The following is a 17,323-nucleotide window of genomic DNA, read 5'->3' as shown; positions in this document are numbered from 1 at the left end:
TTCCACCTGTGCTGCCACTTTTAAAGACCTGTGGACCTGTATTCCCAGATCTCTTTGGGATAGGGCAGGGGAGTGGGCCTGGGAAAGATTCTCCATTGGAGAGTTGGTGCATTCTCGATGGGCCGAATGGCCTGCTGCTGCTGCACTGTAGGGATTCTACGAATTCATGATTCTATGATTCTTTATTGTTTAAAAAGAGGCATGCCAGCATCCTCTCCTCTACTGGGAATGTTACAGTAAAGTGATGGCTGCGCTATTATTAGGAGGATTGCGGTAGAGGAAGGGCCGATGGGGGTGGGGCGGGAATGGCGAAATCTCGCGGTATTTGAAATCGGACGCAAGTGCGCAGGCGTGGTTGAGACATGTTTGCGGATGGTTGTTGAAGGTAATAAATGGCGGCGGAGGCGGCAGGGTGGCTGTGAGGGCTGGTGAGCCAGGCTGGGATAGAGACACGGGAATTGGGAGGATGTAGTTAGCCCAGAAGTATGTGGCTTCAGATGGTCTTCATGTTATTTTACTCTCCCCAAGGGCTGACTGCCTCTGGATTGCAGCCGCTTCATCCTAGATGAAGGGGGAATGATCAGGGCTGGCAAATTCTACTGGAAATTTCCATGTGGAGTGGGGTTCATCCACGCTGAGGTTTTGGTCTTGTTTATGAGGCAGCGAAGGTTGTGGGGAACAATCTGTTGATGGGTAATTTAGCAGTGGAGCTTGAGCTTGGCACAGCCTCAATAAAGAATCTTAGAATCCCACATATCCACCCTGCTAATCCCTCTAACCTACCCATCCTGGGACACCTAAAGGGCAATTTAGTAACCTGCGTGTCTTTGGACTATGGGAGGAAACTGGAGCACCCGGAGGAAACCCACGCAGACACTGGGAGAACATGCAAACTCAACACAGACAGTGACCTAAGCTGGGAATTGAACCTGGGTCCCTGGAGTTGTGAGGCAGCAGTGCTAACCACTGTGCTGCCCAGGACACTAAGGGAGGAGCTGAGATGTGAATCATAGAATCCTTAAAATATAGAAGGAGGCCATTTGACCCATCAAGTCTCTGCTGACAACAATTCCACCCAAGCCCTATCCCTGTAACCCCATGTATTTACCCTGCTACTCCCCCTGACACTAAGAGTCAATTTTGCATAGCCAGTCAACCTAACCTGCGCATCTTTGGAGTGACGAGAAATTTCTTCAGCCAGTGGGTGGTGAATCTGTGGAATTTACTGACACAGAAGGCTGTGGGGGCCAGGTCATTGAGTGTATTTAAGAGAGATAGGTTGTTGTTTGGTAAGAGGATCAAAGGTTACGAGGAAAAGGTGGGAGAATTGGGTTGAGAAACATATCAGCCATGATTGAATGGCGGAGCAGGCTCAATGGGCTGAATAGTCTGATTTTGCTCCTATACCTTATGGTGGTGGGTGGTGACTGAAACTGGATTCCAGTATCTTCCGGGGAGGAGGGAGACTACTGGAGGAAGCAAAGGGGTTTCCTATTTGATTTATTTCAGTAATGTGATGGGAAAAATTAATTAAATTGGACAGTATGCTTAGGGTTCCATCAATGTGGCAAAGTGTGTGATAAGTCAAAATTGAACAAGTTGTGACCAAGTTGCTGCTGAATCTGTTAATTCATAAGAAAAATTACCTGGAGTAAGCCACTTACTCCCACTAGCCTGTTTTCTCATTCTCAAACTCATGGCTAATATATTTCTACTCCACCTTCCCTCATCATCTCTCTATCCTTAATAGCCTTGCAACCCAAAGCCTATCTTGAACATGCTTAATGACTGAGTGGCTTTCCAGTTTCAAAACTGTGCAACTCTGAGTGAAGAATGTTTTCCTCATTTTAGTTCTAAAAATTGACTCCTTGTTCTGAGACTGATTCTGTCTTGTAAATTCCCCAGGCATGTTTTCCTCATTTCAGTCCTAAGAATTGACCCCTTATTCTGAGACTCTGATTGTGGGTTGTAAATTTCCCAGGCAAGGAAAATCTTTTCTCAGCATCTATGCTGTCAAGTCCATTAAATTATTTTTTTCAATTAAATCACCTCTCATTCTTTGAAACTCCAGACAATGTATGGATGCTCCACTCAGTCTCCTTGTAGCACAATTCCTCTCATGCTGCTGAAGCTTTGTTGCGTTCCCTCAAAATGAAGTATCTTCACTCTAGTGTAGAGAGATCAAAGCTACACCCAGTACTCCAAGTGTAGCCTCACCAATGCCCTGTATAATCGCAGTAGGACTTCTTCACTCTTGTATGCCAATCCCTTTAAACCAAAAACCAACCAAGTATTTGCCTTTCTAATTGATTGTTGTACCTACATGTTAGCTGCTTGTGATTCATGTACAAGAACTCCCAGGTCATTTTGAATGCAAACATTTCTGTCTCTTGCCATTCAAGAAATATTCTGCTTTTTTAATTTTTCTTGCCAAAGTGGATAGTTTTATGCTTCTCCACATTGGGCAAGAACATGGCAAATGGAAGGAAATCTGTCATCCTTGCCTGGTCTAGCCTAAATGTGACTGCAGACCTACAACAATGTGGTTTAGCAAACTACTCAGTTGTATTCAACTGCTATGAAAAAAATACAAAGGAATGAAACCAGACAGATCAGCATAGAACCAGAAATGACAATGGCAAACCCAGCCCTGTTGACCCTGCAAAGTCCCCTTACTAACACCTGGGAGCTTGTGCCAAAATTGGGAGTGCTGTCTCTCAGATTAGTCGAGCAACAACCGGACATAGTCATACTCACAGAATCGTACCTTACAGATAATGCCCTAGAGACCATCATCACCATTCCTGGGTATATCCTGTCTCTCTGGCAGGACAGACCCAGCAGAGGTTGCAACACATTGGTATACAGTCAGGAGGAGTTGTCCTGGGACTCTACAACATCAACTCTGGACCCCATGAATTCCCATTGCACCAGATCAAACATGGGCACAGAAATCTCCTGTTAACCACATACTGTTCCCCCTCAGCGGATGCATCAGTACTCCTCTGTGTTGAACACCGCTTGAAGGAAGCACTGAGAGTGGTGAGGGCACAGAATGTACTCTGGGTGGGGAACTTAATTGTCCATCACAAGGAGTGGCTTGGTGGTACCACCATAGACCAAGCTGGCTGGACCCTAAGGGACACAGCTGCTAGACTGGGACTGTGGTGAGGGAACCAACAAGAGGGGGAAAAACATACCCCTCACCAACCTGCCTGCCACAGGTGCATCTGTCCATGACATTATCGGTTGGAGTGTCTACCGCACAGTACTTGTGAAGACAAAAGTCCCATCACATTGAGGATACCCTTCATCATGTGTGACACTACCTCGAGTAGATCTAGCCAGTCAAGGCTGATCATCCATGAGGTGCAGTGGGCCACCAGCAGCAGAAGGATTGTACACAATCACAATTTGTAACCTCGTGGTCTTTTAAAAAAAATTCATTTGTGTGACACGGGCGTCGCTGGCTGGTCAACATTTATTGCCTATCCCTAGTTGACCAAGGGTGGTTGAGAATCAAGCACGTTGCTGTGGTTCTGGAGTCGCATGTAGACCAGGTAAGGACAGCAGATTTCCTTCCCTAAAGGACATTCGTGAGCTAGATGCATTTTTCCTACAATTGAGAATGATTTCATGGTCATCAGTAGATTCTTAATTCCAGATTTTTAAAAATTCTTCAATTCAAATTCCACCATCAGCCGTGGCGGGTTTCGAAACCGGGTCCCCATAGTTTCTGGATTAATAGTCTAGCGATAATACTACTATGCCATCCCCACCCCCTGAATATACATGTGTGGTATATTCCCCACTCTACCATTAACATCAAGCCAAGGATCCATGTGACCCTGGTTCACTGAAGAGAGTTAGGGGGCCATGCCAGGTGCAGCACCAGACATACCTAAAAATAAGGTGTCAATCTTGTGAAGCTACAACCAAGTTGCTTGCATGCCAAACAGCATAGCCAGCAAATAATAGAGCTAAGCGATTCCACAACCAATGGATCAGATCTAAGCTCTGTATTCCTCCCACACCCAGCCCTGAATGGTGATGGACAATTAAACAACTCATTGCAAGAGGGGGCTCCACAAATATCCTCATCCTCAATGATGGGAGGAGCTGAGCACATCAGTGCAAAAGATAAGACTGAAGTATTCGCAGTGATCTTCAGCCAGAAGTGCTAAGTAGATGATCCATCTCGGCCTCCTCCAGAGGTCTCCAGCATCGCAAATGTCAGTCTTCAGCCAATTCGATTCACTCCACTTGATATCAAGAAATGGCTGTAGGCACTGGATACTGCAAAGGCTATGGGCCCTGACGATATTCCAGCTGTAGTCCTGAAGATTTCTGCTCCAGAACATGCCAAGCTATTCCGTTACAGCTACAACATTGGCATCTGCCCGGTAATGTGGAAAATTGCCCAGGTATGTCCTGTATTCAAGAAACAGGACAGGTCCAACCTGGCCAATTACCACCCCATTATTCTACTCTTAATCATCAGCAAAGTGATGGAAGAGGTCATCTGCAGTACTATCAAGCAGCACCTATACGGCAATAACCTGGTCACGGGGTTGCAGTTTGGGTTCTGCCACGGTCACACAGCTTCTGATCTCATTACAGCTTTGGTTTAAACATGCCGACATCAGAGCTGAATTCAAGAGGTGAGTGTGACTGCCCTTAACATCAAGGCAGCATTTGACTGAGTATGGCATCAAGGAGCCCTAGCAAAGCTGCAGTCAGTGGGAATCGAGAGAGAGGTGGAAGATACTCTCCGCCGGTTGGAGTCAGACCTGGCACAAAGGAAGATGGTTATGGTAGTTGGAGATCAATCACCTCAGTGTCAGGACATCACCCTGTTCTCTAGGCCCAACCATCTTCAGCTGCTTCATCAATGACCCTCTTCCATCATAAGTTCAGAAGTGGGGATGGTGTCAGATGACTCTTCAATGTTCAGTAATCTTTGCACCTCAGATGCTGAAGCAATTCATATCCAAATACAGCAAGACCTGGATAACATGCTGGCTTGGGCTGACAAGTGGCAAGTAACTTTTGCACCACACAAGTGCCAGGCAATGACCACTTCTAACAAAAGAGTTTTAAGTTTATTAGTGTCACAAGTAGGCTTACATTAATATTGCAGTGAAGTTACTGTGAAAATCCCCCAGTTGCCACACACTGGCACCTGTTCAGGTACACTAAGGGACAATTTAGCATAGCCAATGCAATTAACCAGCATGTCTTTCGGACTGTGGGAGGAAACCAGAGCATCCGGAGGAAACCTACGCAGACACGGGCAGAATGTGCAGACTCCGCACAGTGATCCAAGCTGGGAATCAAACTCGGGTCCCTGGTGCTGTGAGGCAGCAGTGCTAACCACTGTGCCGCCCTAAGAGGATCTAACCGTCGCCCCTTGATATTCAATGTCTTTACCATCGCTGAATCCTCCACTATCAACACCCTGGTGGGTTACTATAGACTAGAAATTGAATTAGACTAGCCATATAAATACTGTGGCTGCCAGAGCAGGTCAAAGGTTAGAAATTCTGTAACATGTAACTCGCCTTCTGACTTCCCAAAGCCTGTCCACCATCTGTAGGCACATGTCAGGAACATAATGGATTACTCTCCACTTGCCTGGATGTGTGCAGTTCTAACAGCACTCAAGAAGCTTGACACCATCCAGGACAATGCAGCCCGTTTGACTGCTGCCCTTCCACAAACATTCACTCCCTCCTCCACTGACTAACAGTGGCAGCAGTGCGTACCATCTACAAATGCATTGCAAGAACTCAACAAGATTCCTTAGGCAGCATCTTCCAAACCCGTGACCACTGCCACCTAGGACGAGTAGCAGATGCCTGGGAAGATCACCACCTGGAGATTCCCCTCCAAGTCAGTCACCAGCCTGATTTGGAAATATATTGTCATTCCTTCACAGTTGATAGGTCAAAATACTGGAATTCCCTCCTTTAAAAGCACTGTGGGTGTACCTACAGGGACTGCAGCAGTTCAAGAAGGCAGTCTACTACCACCTCCTGAAAGGACAACTTGGGATGGGCAATAAATCATGGTCTAGTCAATGACGCTCAGATCCTGTAAATGAAAAAACAATGTGCCCTCTTACCTATCTGGGTTTCATCAGAAAGCTTGAATATATTATGCTTAGGCCCCTCGTCTAATTTATTAATGTGGATTGTTAAAAATCTGAGGCCCAAGTATTGTTCCCCTTGCAGTACCCTGTTAGTAACAGTCTGCCAACCTGAAAATGCCACATTTATTCCTACATTCTTTGTTCATTAACCAAATCTCAATCTGTGCTAATTCAGTCTATTTATTTATGAAAGGTAGCAAAAGAGACACAGTAGGAATCACAAATTAAAATCCTAGGAGGAAAACTTAACTTTTCATTTGATATTCATACAATGCTGCAGCACTTCATTACAGTTTAATACTTATTCCTCTTGGATCCTGGGTAAATTTACATTCTAAATTTGGTACCTGTATCAGGACTTAAGTTTCCAACTTCCTTAATCTTAGGGGAACCTGTACATATAAATCACATGCCTGTTTCTGGATGGTATAACATCTTAATTTCAGTCACCTCTCTATGAGTCTCTGTTAGAGATTCACTTCCTGAGATACCCCCTGACATATAGATAAAGTGGTATTAGATCTTGTTCTAGGAAGACTATTAGAACTACACTGAGAAAATACCATTTTGTATTTAGCTTGCAAAGAAATCTTGTCGGTTCCAATTACCAATCCGAATGACATGAATTGGAAGAGTTCAGCCATTTTTAGTGTAAGTCACTGCGCACAGCCATGGCAGTGAAGCAGCAGCAACTATTGTCACTTGTTTATTCTCTGCCTTGGGTCTACTCAGAGTCTGACAGAGGTCAAGATGTGCAGGCCATCTTTATGTCCACTTGATGAGCTGTTTCCTTGCTTGTGGCCTTGATAGTGGCTCGTTTTCTATTCCTGACATTTGTCTAAACTTTCACAGTTCAGGTAACATTGGCAAATGGACAGGAAACAGCGTAAGAATAAATATGGCATTCAGTCTGACTACTGAATCTGTTTTAAGGATAATCTATTCAGGCAATTATGCCAATTTCTGCACAAACATTTTATGATTTTATAAATTGCAGGTGAAGGATCTAAAAGTGGTTGAATCTAAAAATACAATCAACACAATGCTCTCTAATGTTAAATTTTTATCTGTACACAGAATTCTGTCGTCGCGGTTAACTCCATGATTCTGTTTCAATTCATAGGGTTAACATATTAAAATTCCTGGTGCAACACATGTCTTCTGAAAAAGTAACTATCACCGTTCGCCTGGTTCGGTCCTTTGAACATCGCAATTTCAGACCTGTGGTCTACCATGATGTTAATGTAAATCAGTCTGTGAAAGAATTCCTTAACTTTCTCCAGAATGGTGAGCTAATCAATAAGAGCTACAAAGTTACTTTATTCTGCATCTCCAATCTGATTAGTTATTTTGCTTAATAAAAACAGAAAATACTCAACAGGTCTGACGGCATCTGTGAAGAGTTAGTGTTTTTGGTTCTGACCCTTCATCAGAACAGGGAAAAGATAGAAATATAATAAACAGAGGAAGGGGGGGGGGAAGAGAGTCTATGACAGGTGAAGGGCAGGAGGGATTAAATGACAAAAAGGATTCACTATCGATTGGGAAATTGATGTTATACCTTAAATTGAAGCCCTCTGTCTTCTCAGATGGATGCAGAAGATTTCATGACACTCTTTCCAGGAAGAGCAAGAGAGTTCTCCCTGATGTCCAGGCCAACGTATATCAATCAACATTAGTAAAACAGATTGGTCATTATCTCATTGCTTTTGTGGGACCCCCTTTCTGTTCGCAGCTATCTTTCCTTACATTGCAGCAGTGGTTACACTTTAAAGTATTTAACTGACAGTAAATTGTTTTGAGATGTCCTGAGGTTATGAAAGGTGCTTTAATATGTAAGTCTGTTTTTTTTAATATATATATAAATGACTTGGATATTGGAATATGGGTAAAAGTTTGAAATTTGCTAATGAGACCAAACTTGGTAGTGTGACAAACAGTAAATATGATACCAATTGACTGCAAAACAACATGGGTTAGCAGAAGTGTGGCAGATTAAATTTAATACAAAGAAGTATGAAGTGATGCATTTTGACAGCATTGATAGGGAGAGGCAATATATACTTAATGACACAATTCTGAGGAGGATGAAGGGACAGAGGGACCCGGGTGTTCATGTACATAAACCTTTGAAGCTGGCAGGACATATTGAGAGAGCAATTGACAAAGCAAATTGTACTTCATAAATATAGGTATTTAGTACAAAAGCATGAAGTAATGCTAAACCTTTATAAAGCTCTGGTTAGGCCACAACTAGAGTAATGCTTCCAGTTCTCTGTTCACCACATTTGAAGAAGGATGTGAAAGTCCTTGAGGGTATGGAGGAGATCCGAATAGTTCCCAAGTTGAGGGAATTTGGCTACGAGTAGAAGTTGGGGTTGTTCTCTAATGTCAAGGAGATTGAGGGAAGTTTTGATCGAGTTGTTCTACTCCATGACAGGTTTAGACAAGATAGACAAAACATGTCTGCATTAGCTGATAGTACAAGGACTACAGGACACAGATTTAAGGGTTTGGGGTTTTGGGCAAGGAATGTGAGGAAGAAATCTTTTTGCACAGTGAGTGGTAATAACCTGGTACTCGCTGCCTACAAATTTGGTAGAAGTGAAGGTGACCAATGACTTTAAAAGGAAATTGGATAGGTGCTTGAGGGGCGTAAACTTACAGGTGTTATAGGGATAGAGCAGGGAAATGGAATTGACTGGATTGCTTAGAGAAATAGAATAGTGGGTGGGCTGAATGGCCTCCTGCTGTGCCGTTATAACTTCCCTATTCAAGTGAAAGTATGGTATATTTATGTCATCTTTGAATAACTGACAGTGCACGCCTAAAAATTGTGACTTTTCTTTGATAGCCTGCCATAATGCTATTTTAAAATGTTATGTTTTGTTTTGTGTAGACATACCTTCAAAACCTGGACTTGCGCCACCTTTTAAGAAACACACTTATGGTATGTTGCATTTGAATTAAAATAATTTTATATAGTTGGCATTTTAATGATTACAAAGCTTTCTTAGTCTGCCACATTGATGTAAGGCATTTGATTCAAAATAGTGGCTTCTCATAACTATTTCACTGACTCTGAAATGTCATGGAATGTGGAAACAAGCCTCTCCACTGTCATTCTCCAGTTGACTGTTGCAAATTTCTGGCCATGAGCCTAATTGGCATATGCTATCGCAGTCACCCTTTCCACTATTTTTCTCTGGCCTAGTCGCATTTTCATCTCCATTGTTGAATGGTGTGGGTCATGCTAATAAATATCCCTGCTATCACTCTTGACTGACAGTTATGTCTTCCCACCCACCCAATAATGATGAACAGTGTGTGCTGTATTAGCCAGTATTCCCACTACTGCCCTAGAGCTGTGACAGCCTTCTTTCTGGTTTTACTTGTTTTGCTTGTGGCTCCTGTGTTTGGGAAGTTCATTTATTAGTATCACAAGTAGGCTTACATTAACACTGCAATGAAATTACTGTGAAAAATCCCACACCTTCGGCGCCTGTTTGGGTACACTGAGGGAGAATTTAGCACGGCCAATGCACCTAAGCAGCACATCTTTCGGACTGTGGGAGGAAACTGGAGCACCTGGAGGAAACCCACGCAGCCAAGGGGAGAACCTTCATACTCCACACAGACAGTGAGTGACCCAAGCTGGAAATTGAACCCGGGTCCCTGGCACTGTGAGGCAGCAGTCCTAACCACTGTGCCGCCCCAAACTTCTAGTGAGGCCAAGCAACATTAGTGCTCCTGTTTTAATTTCCTGATGTAAGGAGGAGCATGAACAATTATGAATACAGTAAGGTAGGGCTTACTGTATCTCTAAAATGCTCAAAATTTGAGCATACCTCAGTGGAAAATTTCCTTAAAAAATGTTGAGCTCCGCGTGTGTGTCTTTCTGTCTGAATATCTGAATGTGATCTTGTTTGTCAGTTTGTGTAACCCAGCCTGATATTCCCTTTCGGCCTGCAGTTCCAGCTTGTTTTATAACTTGGGAGAAACCAGATAACTTTTGTGCCTGAAAAAAAGAGAGCCCTAAGCCTGGCTCCAGAATCACTGAAAACAAAGAGAGCAGAATTAGAAGTATACAGAGCTGTACACACATCGAGAAAACAGGCACACTAACAGAAAGGCATAATTTTTTGTCTGAACGGTATAACTTCTAAGAATTTTATTTCTTTTCTTAGATGCGTTAAAGATTATTCACCAAGCACATGGAGCAAAGGTACGTTTAAATGCAAAAGATTTTCATTTTTCTTTTTTGTTCTTTTAACATGATTTTTCTAAACCTAGTTGGAGGCTAGGATGACGGAATGTTGTATTAGAATCTTGCTAAAACAAATGCATAATATAATGTTTCTTGTTTTATTTGTGGTAGCTAATGGCTTTGCAAGCTTACCCTAATACAACTTTTGGTCAGTTTTAAAACGCTACATTTTTGTACGCACTCAAATAATTTTCTAATAATTAATTTTTAAAAATCAAGATTGAGTTTCTAATAGCCAGTTGATGGAGAACCAGTTTTAAAATTGTGGCATTGCTTGTCTGAGAGCCAGTGTAGTTCAGTGAGTGCAGGGGTAATGTGGAGTAGGACTTGGCACAAGTAAGGACATGGGCAGCAAAGGTTTGGATGACCTCCACTTGATGGAATGTGGGAGGCCAACCAGGAGTGCATATGAATACTGTATTCAAGGGTGCATGTAATCAAGTCTGGAAATAACAAAGGTAGTCATGATCTGGAGATGCCGGCGTTGGACTGGGGTAAACACAGTAAGAGTTTTAACAACACCAGGTTAAAGTCCAACAGGTTTATTTGGTAGCAAATGCCATTAGCTTTTGGAGCGCTGCTCCTTCGTCAGATGGAGTGGAAATCTGTTCTCAAACAGGGCATACAGAGACACAAAAACAAGTTACAGAATACTGATTAGAATGCGATACTCTACAGCTAACCAGGTCTTAAAGATACAGACAATGTGAGTGACATAAACCCAACATCCCGGTTTAGGCCGTCCTCGTGTGCAGAACTTGGCTATCAGTTTCTGCTCAGCGACTCTGCGGTGTCGTGTGTCGTGATGGCCGCCTTGGAGAACGCTTACCCGAAGATCAGAGGCTGAATGCCTGTGACCGCAGAAGTGCTCCCCCACAGGAAGAGAACACTCTTGCCTGGTGATTGTCGAGCGGTGTTCATTCATCTGTTGTCGCAGCGTCTGCATGGTATCCCCAATGTACTATGCCTCGGGACATCCTTTCCTGCAGCGTATCAGGTAGACAACGTTGGCCAAGTTGCAAGAGTAGGTACCATGTGGGATGGGGACGGCCTTAACCTGTGCTTAATGCTCCCTCCACTCACATTGTCTGTATCTTTAAGACCTGGTCGGCTGTAGAGATTCGCATTCTAATCAGTATTCTGTAACTTGTTTTTGTGTCTCTGTATACCCTGTTTGAAAGCAGATTTCCACTCCATCTGACGAAGGAGCAGCGCTCCGAAAGCTAATGGCATTTGCTACCAAATAAACCTGTTGGACTTTAACCTGGTGTTGTTAAAACTCTTACGATAACAAAGGTATGCAGGAGAGCTTCAGCTGAAGCAGGGCTATTGCTGTGCGATGTCACAGAGTTAACAATAGATGGCATTGTTATGTAAGATGGTAGATAGTAGATGCCACCAGGTGGGCTCTTTTGTCCTAGATAGTGTCAAGTTTCTTGGGTGTTTTTTGAGCCGCACTTGCCCAGGCAAGTGGGGGGTATTTTCCATCACACTCCTGGCATGTACCTTGTAGATGGTAGAAAGATTATGCGGAGTTAGGAGGTGTGTCACATGACCACAGATTACCCAGCCTCTCTCATTCATAGACTTGACACTAGACCATCAAAGCAATTGCTCTACACAGAACTTGGTAGTATGAGACTCCCAGGAGGAGAGCAGAAACGCTTTAGCAGTGTCCTGAAAGCATCCTTGAAGAGGTCAAATGTGCCCACTGACTCATTGCAGACATTGGCTTGTTGCTGACCAAAATGGAGAAGGCTCATTCCTGAAGGTACCGAGCTGTTGAGCAACATCATTGGGAATGTGCAGAGGCGAAGTTGCGGTGTTGGAGGGAGTACAAAAATCTCCAAATACCCCATCTTGAAGCATCATCTGTCCACATGTGGCAGAGACTGCAGATCCCACATTGGACTTATCAGCCATTTCAGAACCCATCAAACCAGAGTGGGAGCAAATCATTCTTAATTCTGAAGGTTTGCCTAAGAGAGATATTTAAGTGGCTGGTGCAGTTAAGTTTACGGTCAGTGGTGACCTCTAGGATGTTGATGGTAGCAATTTGGCTTTTGTAATGATGCTGAATGTTAAGGGAGGATGATTCGATTCACTCTCATTAGAAATGGTCACTGCCTGCCACTTGTGGACCACGCATGTTACTTACCACCTAATAGCCCAAGCCATGTTAGCATAGCCTGATTCATTCACTGAGGAGTTGCAAATGGACTGAACAGTGCAACCATCAATGCTTTGTTCAAGTGGTTTTCAACATGGGCGAAGTACTAATTTCATCAGCTGAGGGAAGGCCATAAACAGCTGGAGATTTCCTGAGACTTCTGGGACCCGGAATGCCAGGGCCACACTCTCTCGACTCTATACTAGTGTGGCACCACCTCTGGTGGGTCTGTCTTGCTAGTGTGATAGTACTTACTGAGGAATGGTGATTCAGGAGTCTGGGATGTTGCTTGAAATGTCTGATTCTGTGAGTTTGATGTCAGGCTGTTGTTTGACTGATCTGTGGGCCAGCTCTCCCAATTTTGGGACAAATTCCCAGGTGTTACTGAGAAGGGATTTGCAGGGTTTACTGGGCCTGGGTGTGCCTTTTGTTGTGTCCAGTTCCTCAGTGGTACATTTTGTTCTCCATTTTACAGACAAATGATCTTGTAGTGAGTTTGGATAATGATGATGAACTTATGTTAAAGGAGGCAAGCACACTGAAAGAAGCAGGTGTGGGTAAGTGATTGGAAAACCTTCATTTTTTGACACATTTTGTATGTTTATGTATATATGTGAGTATATTATGAATGTAGTATTTAAAAGTACTTAGGTTAGCAAGAACCAATATGATTTTAGAATCACATGCAAAAGTACAGAAGGCAGTGTTTATTTACACTGGTACATCAGAAGCTGGAGTGACCAAACATTTAAGTGTAACAAACATTTCAAAATGCTGATTCTAACTGAAATTTTGACTAAATTGAAAGCTGACCCTGACACTTTATACACATCTGGATTTATAAAGCTCAACTCCAAGCATTTGCAAAAAAATTGAATCTAAAACCTTCCCTTGATGTTGACAAGGTGATGCACAGTAAATGTGAGGTAGATGGTTCAGTAACAAGCAGGTAGAATTCAACAGATCAATGATGTTATATTTTACATCAGTAATATAATTTAAATCTGAGTCCTTTCAATTCATCTGTTGGGATAAGTTGTAGATTACATGACAGAATGTAGATTTCAAATCAAATGGAACTTCAGGTTATTTATATATTCTAAGATTATCAGTTGTTTGTTCTAAATTCCAGTTCTCAATTTCAGATTTATTGACAATATCGTTGCATTCTTTGAAGATTTGCAGGGGTTACATCATTATAACTTCTTTCCATTTAAATGTCCAAATTACAAATAATGTGCAGTATTGATATTAGTTAATGGAAACATTTGTCAGTCCACTTTAAAGTTATGTTTATAAATTTGAAATACAAATAGATTGTAACAATTAGTCAAAAAATGGCCACCAGTTTATTTAGCTCCAAGTCATAATTAGTTAGAAGTCTTTAAATCCTCTTAATGGCATAGTGCATAAGTACACTTCTTGTTGTGAAATTCAGCCATACAGTCAATGCAGGGCCTGGGCTCAGTCTGCCATTCATTCTAAATTGGCAAATCTTGGGTTGGGGCAGAGTTTGCTCAACAATTAATCTCAACATTTCTGTAGACAGGGAGGGGCGGGGGTGTTTAAGAATTCAGCTACGGTTCATACTTCAGGCTGCGGTTTATTGTCAGTACCGGAATAATCAGAGACCAAATTTATCTTTGTCAGGAGTCTAAAGGTGCAATAAAAGTGGATTTTCTCAACAGTTACAGTTTTGAGTGAAACAAACACTTGTACACTTCTATGATTCTACAGTATTACAGAAGATCTTCATGTCTCTCCCTTTATCTTGCAGCTCATGAAACAGAAATGGCTTATTTTAAGAGAGAAGATTATGAAACGTTCAAAAAGAACCCTGTATCAATCTGGTGATGAAAATCATATCATATTCTAAGTTTCTTATATAATTTTAATGAGCTCAAGTATCATATTCTACAAAATACTTTGAAAAGAAACATGTTTGACAAGAATCCAACAGAGAAGCTCATGTAAATAAAATGAATTTTCAGTATTTTTCCTGTAAAGATGTACATTTTAATTTGACTAGCTAATAATCTCTTCCATGATCTTTTTGCCACAAAGTGCTGAGCAGCAGCTATGTACTTTCCCTGCAATAAAGGGAGAAAATTGGAAGGCTAGGCACCTGCTTGGGATTTGTTACAGAGCAATTTTGAAAGCGGTCTGAGAACAGGTAGTCTTTATATATTCCATTGGGAAATGAGTAGGATGGAACTCTTAAGTACCAGCTGAAATCAGCAACTATGTTTTTATACGCCGACATCAATTTTATAGAATCATAGAAACCCTACAGTGCAGAACGAGGCCATTCGGCCCATGGAGTCTGCACTGACAACAATCCCACCCAGGCCCTATCCCCATAACCCCACAAATTTACCCTTCTAACCTACGCATTCCAGGACACTAAGGGGCAATTTAGCATGGCCAATGCACCGAACCTGCACATCTTTGGACTGTGGGAGGAAGCTGGAGCATTCGGAGGAAACCTACGCAAACACGGGGATGACGTGCAAACTCCAGACAGAAAGTGACCCAAGCCAGGAATCAAACTTGGGTCCCTGGAGCTGTGAGACAGTATTGCTAACCACTATGCCACCGTGCGGCTCCAAAATCAATTTAATGTATGATCTCCAGATCAGGGATGTATCAGATATTAAACTCATACCAGTTTTTTTTTGTACCTTTTGGTACTTTATTCCCAATCAAAAACCAATTTGGCCCAATCAGAGTCCCCACAAGAGAGACAAAACAGATCCAGCTGACAAGACAGGACATACAGCATCTTGGGCTCGATCAAACAAGATCCAAGCTGACAGGATAAAGGATTACACTCCCTCCTGGGCTTGATCTGAGTTTCATTTTAGCCAAAAGGCTAATTGTGAACAGAAAACTCTGGAAAATCTCAGCAGTTCTGATAGCATCTGTGGAGAGAGAATAGAACCAATGTTTCAAGTCTAAATGACCCTTATCCAAACTTGAAACATTTGCTCTATTCTCTCTCCACAGATGCTGTCAGACCTGCTGAGAGTTTCCAACATTTTCTGTTTTGGTTTCAGATTCCAGCATCTGCAGTATTTTGCTTTTATCAAATTGTGAAAATTGTTTCAAATAAATGAATATAAATGCACTTTTTAAAAATAAATTTGTGTCAATTTATTTACTGGTTGGGATTTACAGTAAAAGTTGCTTGCAGTGTAAAGTTTATTAGATCTTCTCCAGTCCAGGGACAAGCTGAGTACAAAAACAGAACTTCCATTTATATGGCAATGTTTCATATCCTAAAGACATTCCAAAGCACTGTGCAGCCAGAGATAAACTTCAGTTTATTCACTATAGGTAAAGACAGCAGTCACATCAGCAGAGGTGTTGAGGAAGAAATCAACATCCCTGCCTGGATCATGTGTGTATATGTTTCTATCTATATATACAGATAGCTATTATATATATATATGTGTGTGTGTGTGTTCTCCCTGACCTTGTACCACTTTTTACATTTCATTCACACTTGGTGCTCTTGCTGCATCATGAAATGTATCCAGAGTGTCACACAATTGTGCAAATGAGTACCCGGATGTTGCCCTCCACAGTGTAAGTTGTAATATTCAATGTGATTTATGTTATACAGCCATTTTAGTTTTACATTGGCTGTCATCAGGTGCATCTCCAGGTGGAAAATAGACATTTTATCTCTTCACCTCCAGTCAAGGGCAAGCTACTTGGGTGTAGCCCGGGTTCTAGTTCTTAACCCAGCTGCAGCTGAAAATCTATGGATGGCAAATCTTTAAAAAAGGCAGTGTGCAAAACGTCTCTCCCCTTCAGATCTTTTAAATTTGTCATGAATGCTTAGAAAATTACCTTCTAAAAGTTTACTTGATGGGCCAATTACTTTCTTCCTGTTCACACCACTTATTGTCTAAACCCACTTAAAATTGTCCTGAACAACCTGAAGATGAAAGATTTAATCAAATTTCTTTGTCAGACGGTTAATAGTCTAATGTATAATTTAATTCAATAGGCATACATGTTTTTAAAAACTATGGTTGGAAATCCCCTTTCTCCCAGGAGCAGGCTTTCAGAAAGGGCAGTGTAAAATTAGGTTGCACAGTGTGGGGTGCATACCTGCCGTTTTTCCACCTCTGGTGCGGTGTCAGATGGTCTGTCAATCCTTGAGATGATTGAAGACCTTAAATGGCTAATTCAGGGTTGCTTAAGGACAACCTCTCACTCCTGTGAGGATTTTACCAGGTGTGATGCATGTTCATGTGACGTGGCAAGACTGCCAGGTAAACTGACTCCTTTCTGGAGATGCTGTTAGAGCGTCCTGTGCCCAATGGAGGACCCCACTCCGCCTCCAAATAGTCCTGCCCCCTCTTTCCCTCACCCATTCACCTTTATTTGCCTCCAGTGACAATAGTCACTGGGATCTGGCTGCAGTCGTACCATGGGTCACCAATCCCTCCCAGATAGGGGTGGCAGTCTCAACTGAGTCAATTATCAGTGTAAAATCCGGCCAGGGTTTCCTGGCAGAGGTAGGCTCACCCTTGACTCTACAGCTGTGGGCAGGGCCATCCTCTGCATGCAAAATTCCAGCCTATATTTTGTTCAACATGTCGCAGTCTTTCACATACTCTGGAAGTAGCCTGACAATTTAATTATCATGTAATTGGCTGCATAGCTGTAAACATAACTGGAAGGTCAACTTTAATTTCGAGTTAGTATAGAGAGGTTTACAAGA

General features: G+C 42.4%; 1 protein-coding gene across 3 annotated transcripts; it reads left to right on the top strand.

Moving 5' to 3' along the window:
* Positions 1-287: 287 nt before the first annotated feature.
* Positions 288-15,721, top strand: c14h2orf76 (chromosome 14 C2orf76 homolog). Of its 3 annotated transcripts, XR_013499517.1 has the most exons (7): positions 334-385; positions 7,275-7,438; positions 9,051-9,101; positions 10,339-10,376; positions 13,064-13,145; positions 14,366-15,496; positions 15,595-15,721. XR_013499517.1 is itself a non-coding variant. In XM_078228174.1 (6 exons), the coding sequence occupies exons 2-6, from the start codon at positions 7,306-7,308 to the stop codon at positions 14,440-14,442; spliced, it is 381 nt and encodes a 126-aa protein (XP_078084300.1). In that variant the 5' UTR covers positions 288-385; positions 7,275-7,305; the 3' UTR covers positions 14,443-15,721. The 3 variants fall into 3 exon arrangements, 2 of the variants coding, with proteins under 2 accessions (XP_078084300.1, XP_078084301.1); XM_078228174.1 differs by having other exon boundaries at positions 288-385; positions 14,366-15,721; XM_078228175.1 differs by having other exon boundaries at positions 372-483; positions 14,366-15,721.
* Positions 15,722-17,323: the final 1,602 nt, after the last annotated feature.

This window comes from Mustelus asterias, chromosome 14, assembly GCF_964213995.1.
Source record: "Mustelus asterias chromosome 14, sMusAst1.hap1.1, whole genome shotgun sequence".
NCBI lineage: Eukaryota > Metazoa > Chordata > Chondrichthyes > Carcharhiniformes > Triakidae > Mustelus > Mustelus asterias.
Note: the sequence above shows the minus strand (reverse complement) of the source record. Positions and strands in the feature narration are given on the sequence as shown.

Excerpts from the sequence above, each read along its gene's own strand:
- c14h2orf76 (XM_078228174.1), top strand. The coding sequence starts at position 7,306 with ATGTCTTCTGAAAAAGTAACTATCACCGTTCGCCTGGTTCGGTCCTTT. Across the intron at positions 7,439-9,050 it reads CCTTAACTTTCTCCAGAATG|ACATACCTTCAAAACCTGGA; the intron begins GTGAGCTAATCA and ends TGTTTTGTGTAG. Across the intron at positions 10,377-13,063 it reads ACCAAGCACATGGAGCAAAG|ACAAATGATCTTGTAGTGAG; the intron begins GTACGTTTAAAT and ends TCCATTTTACAG.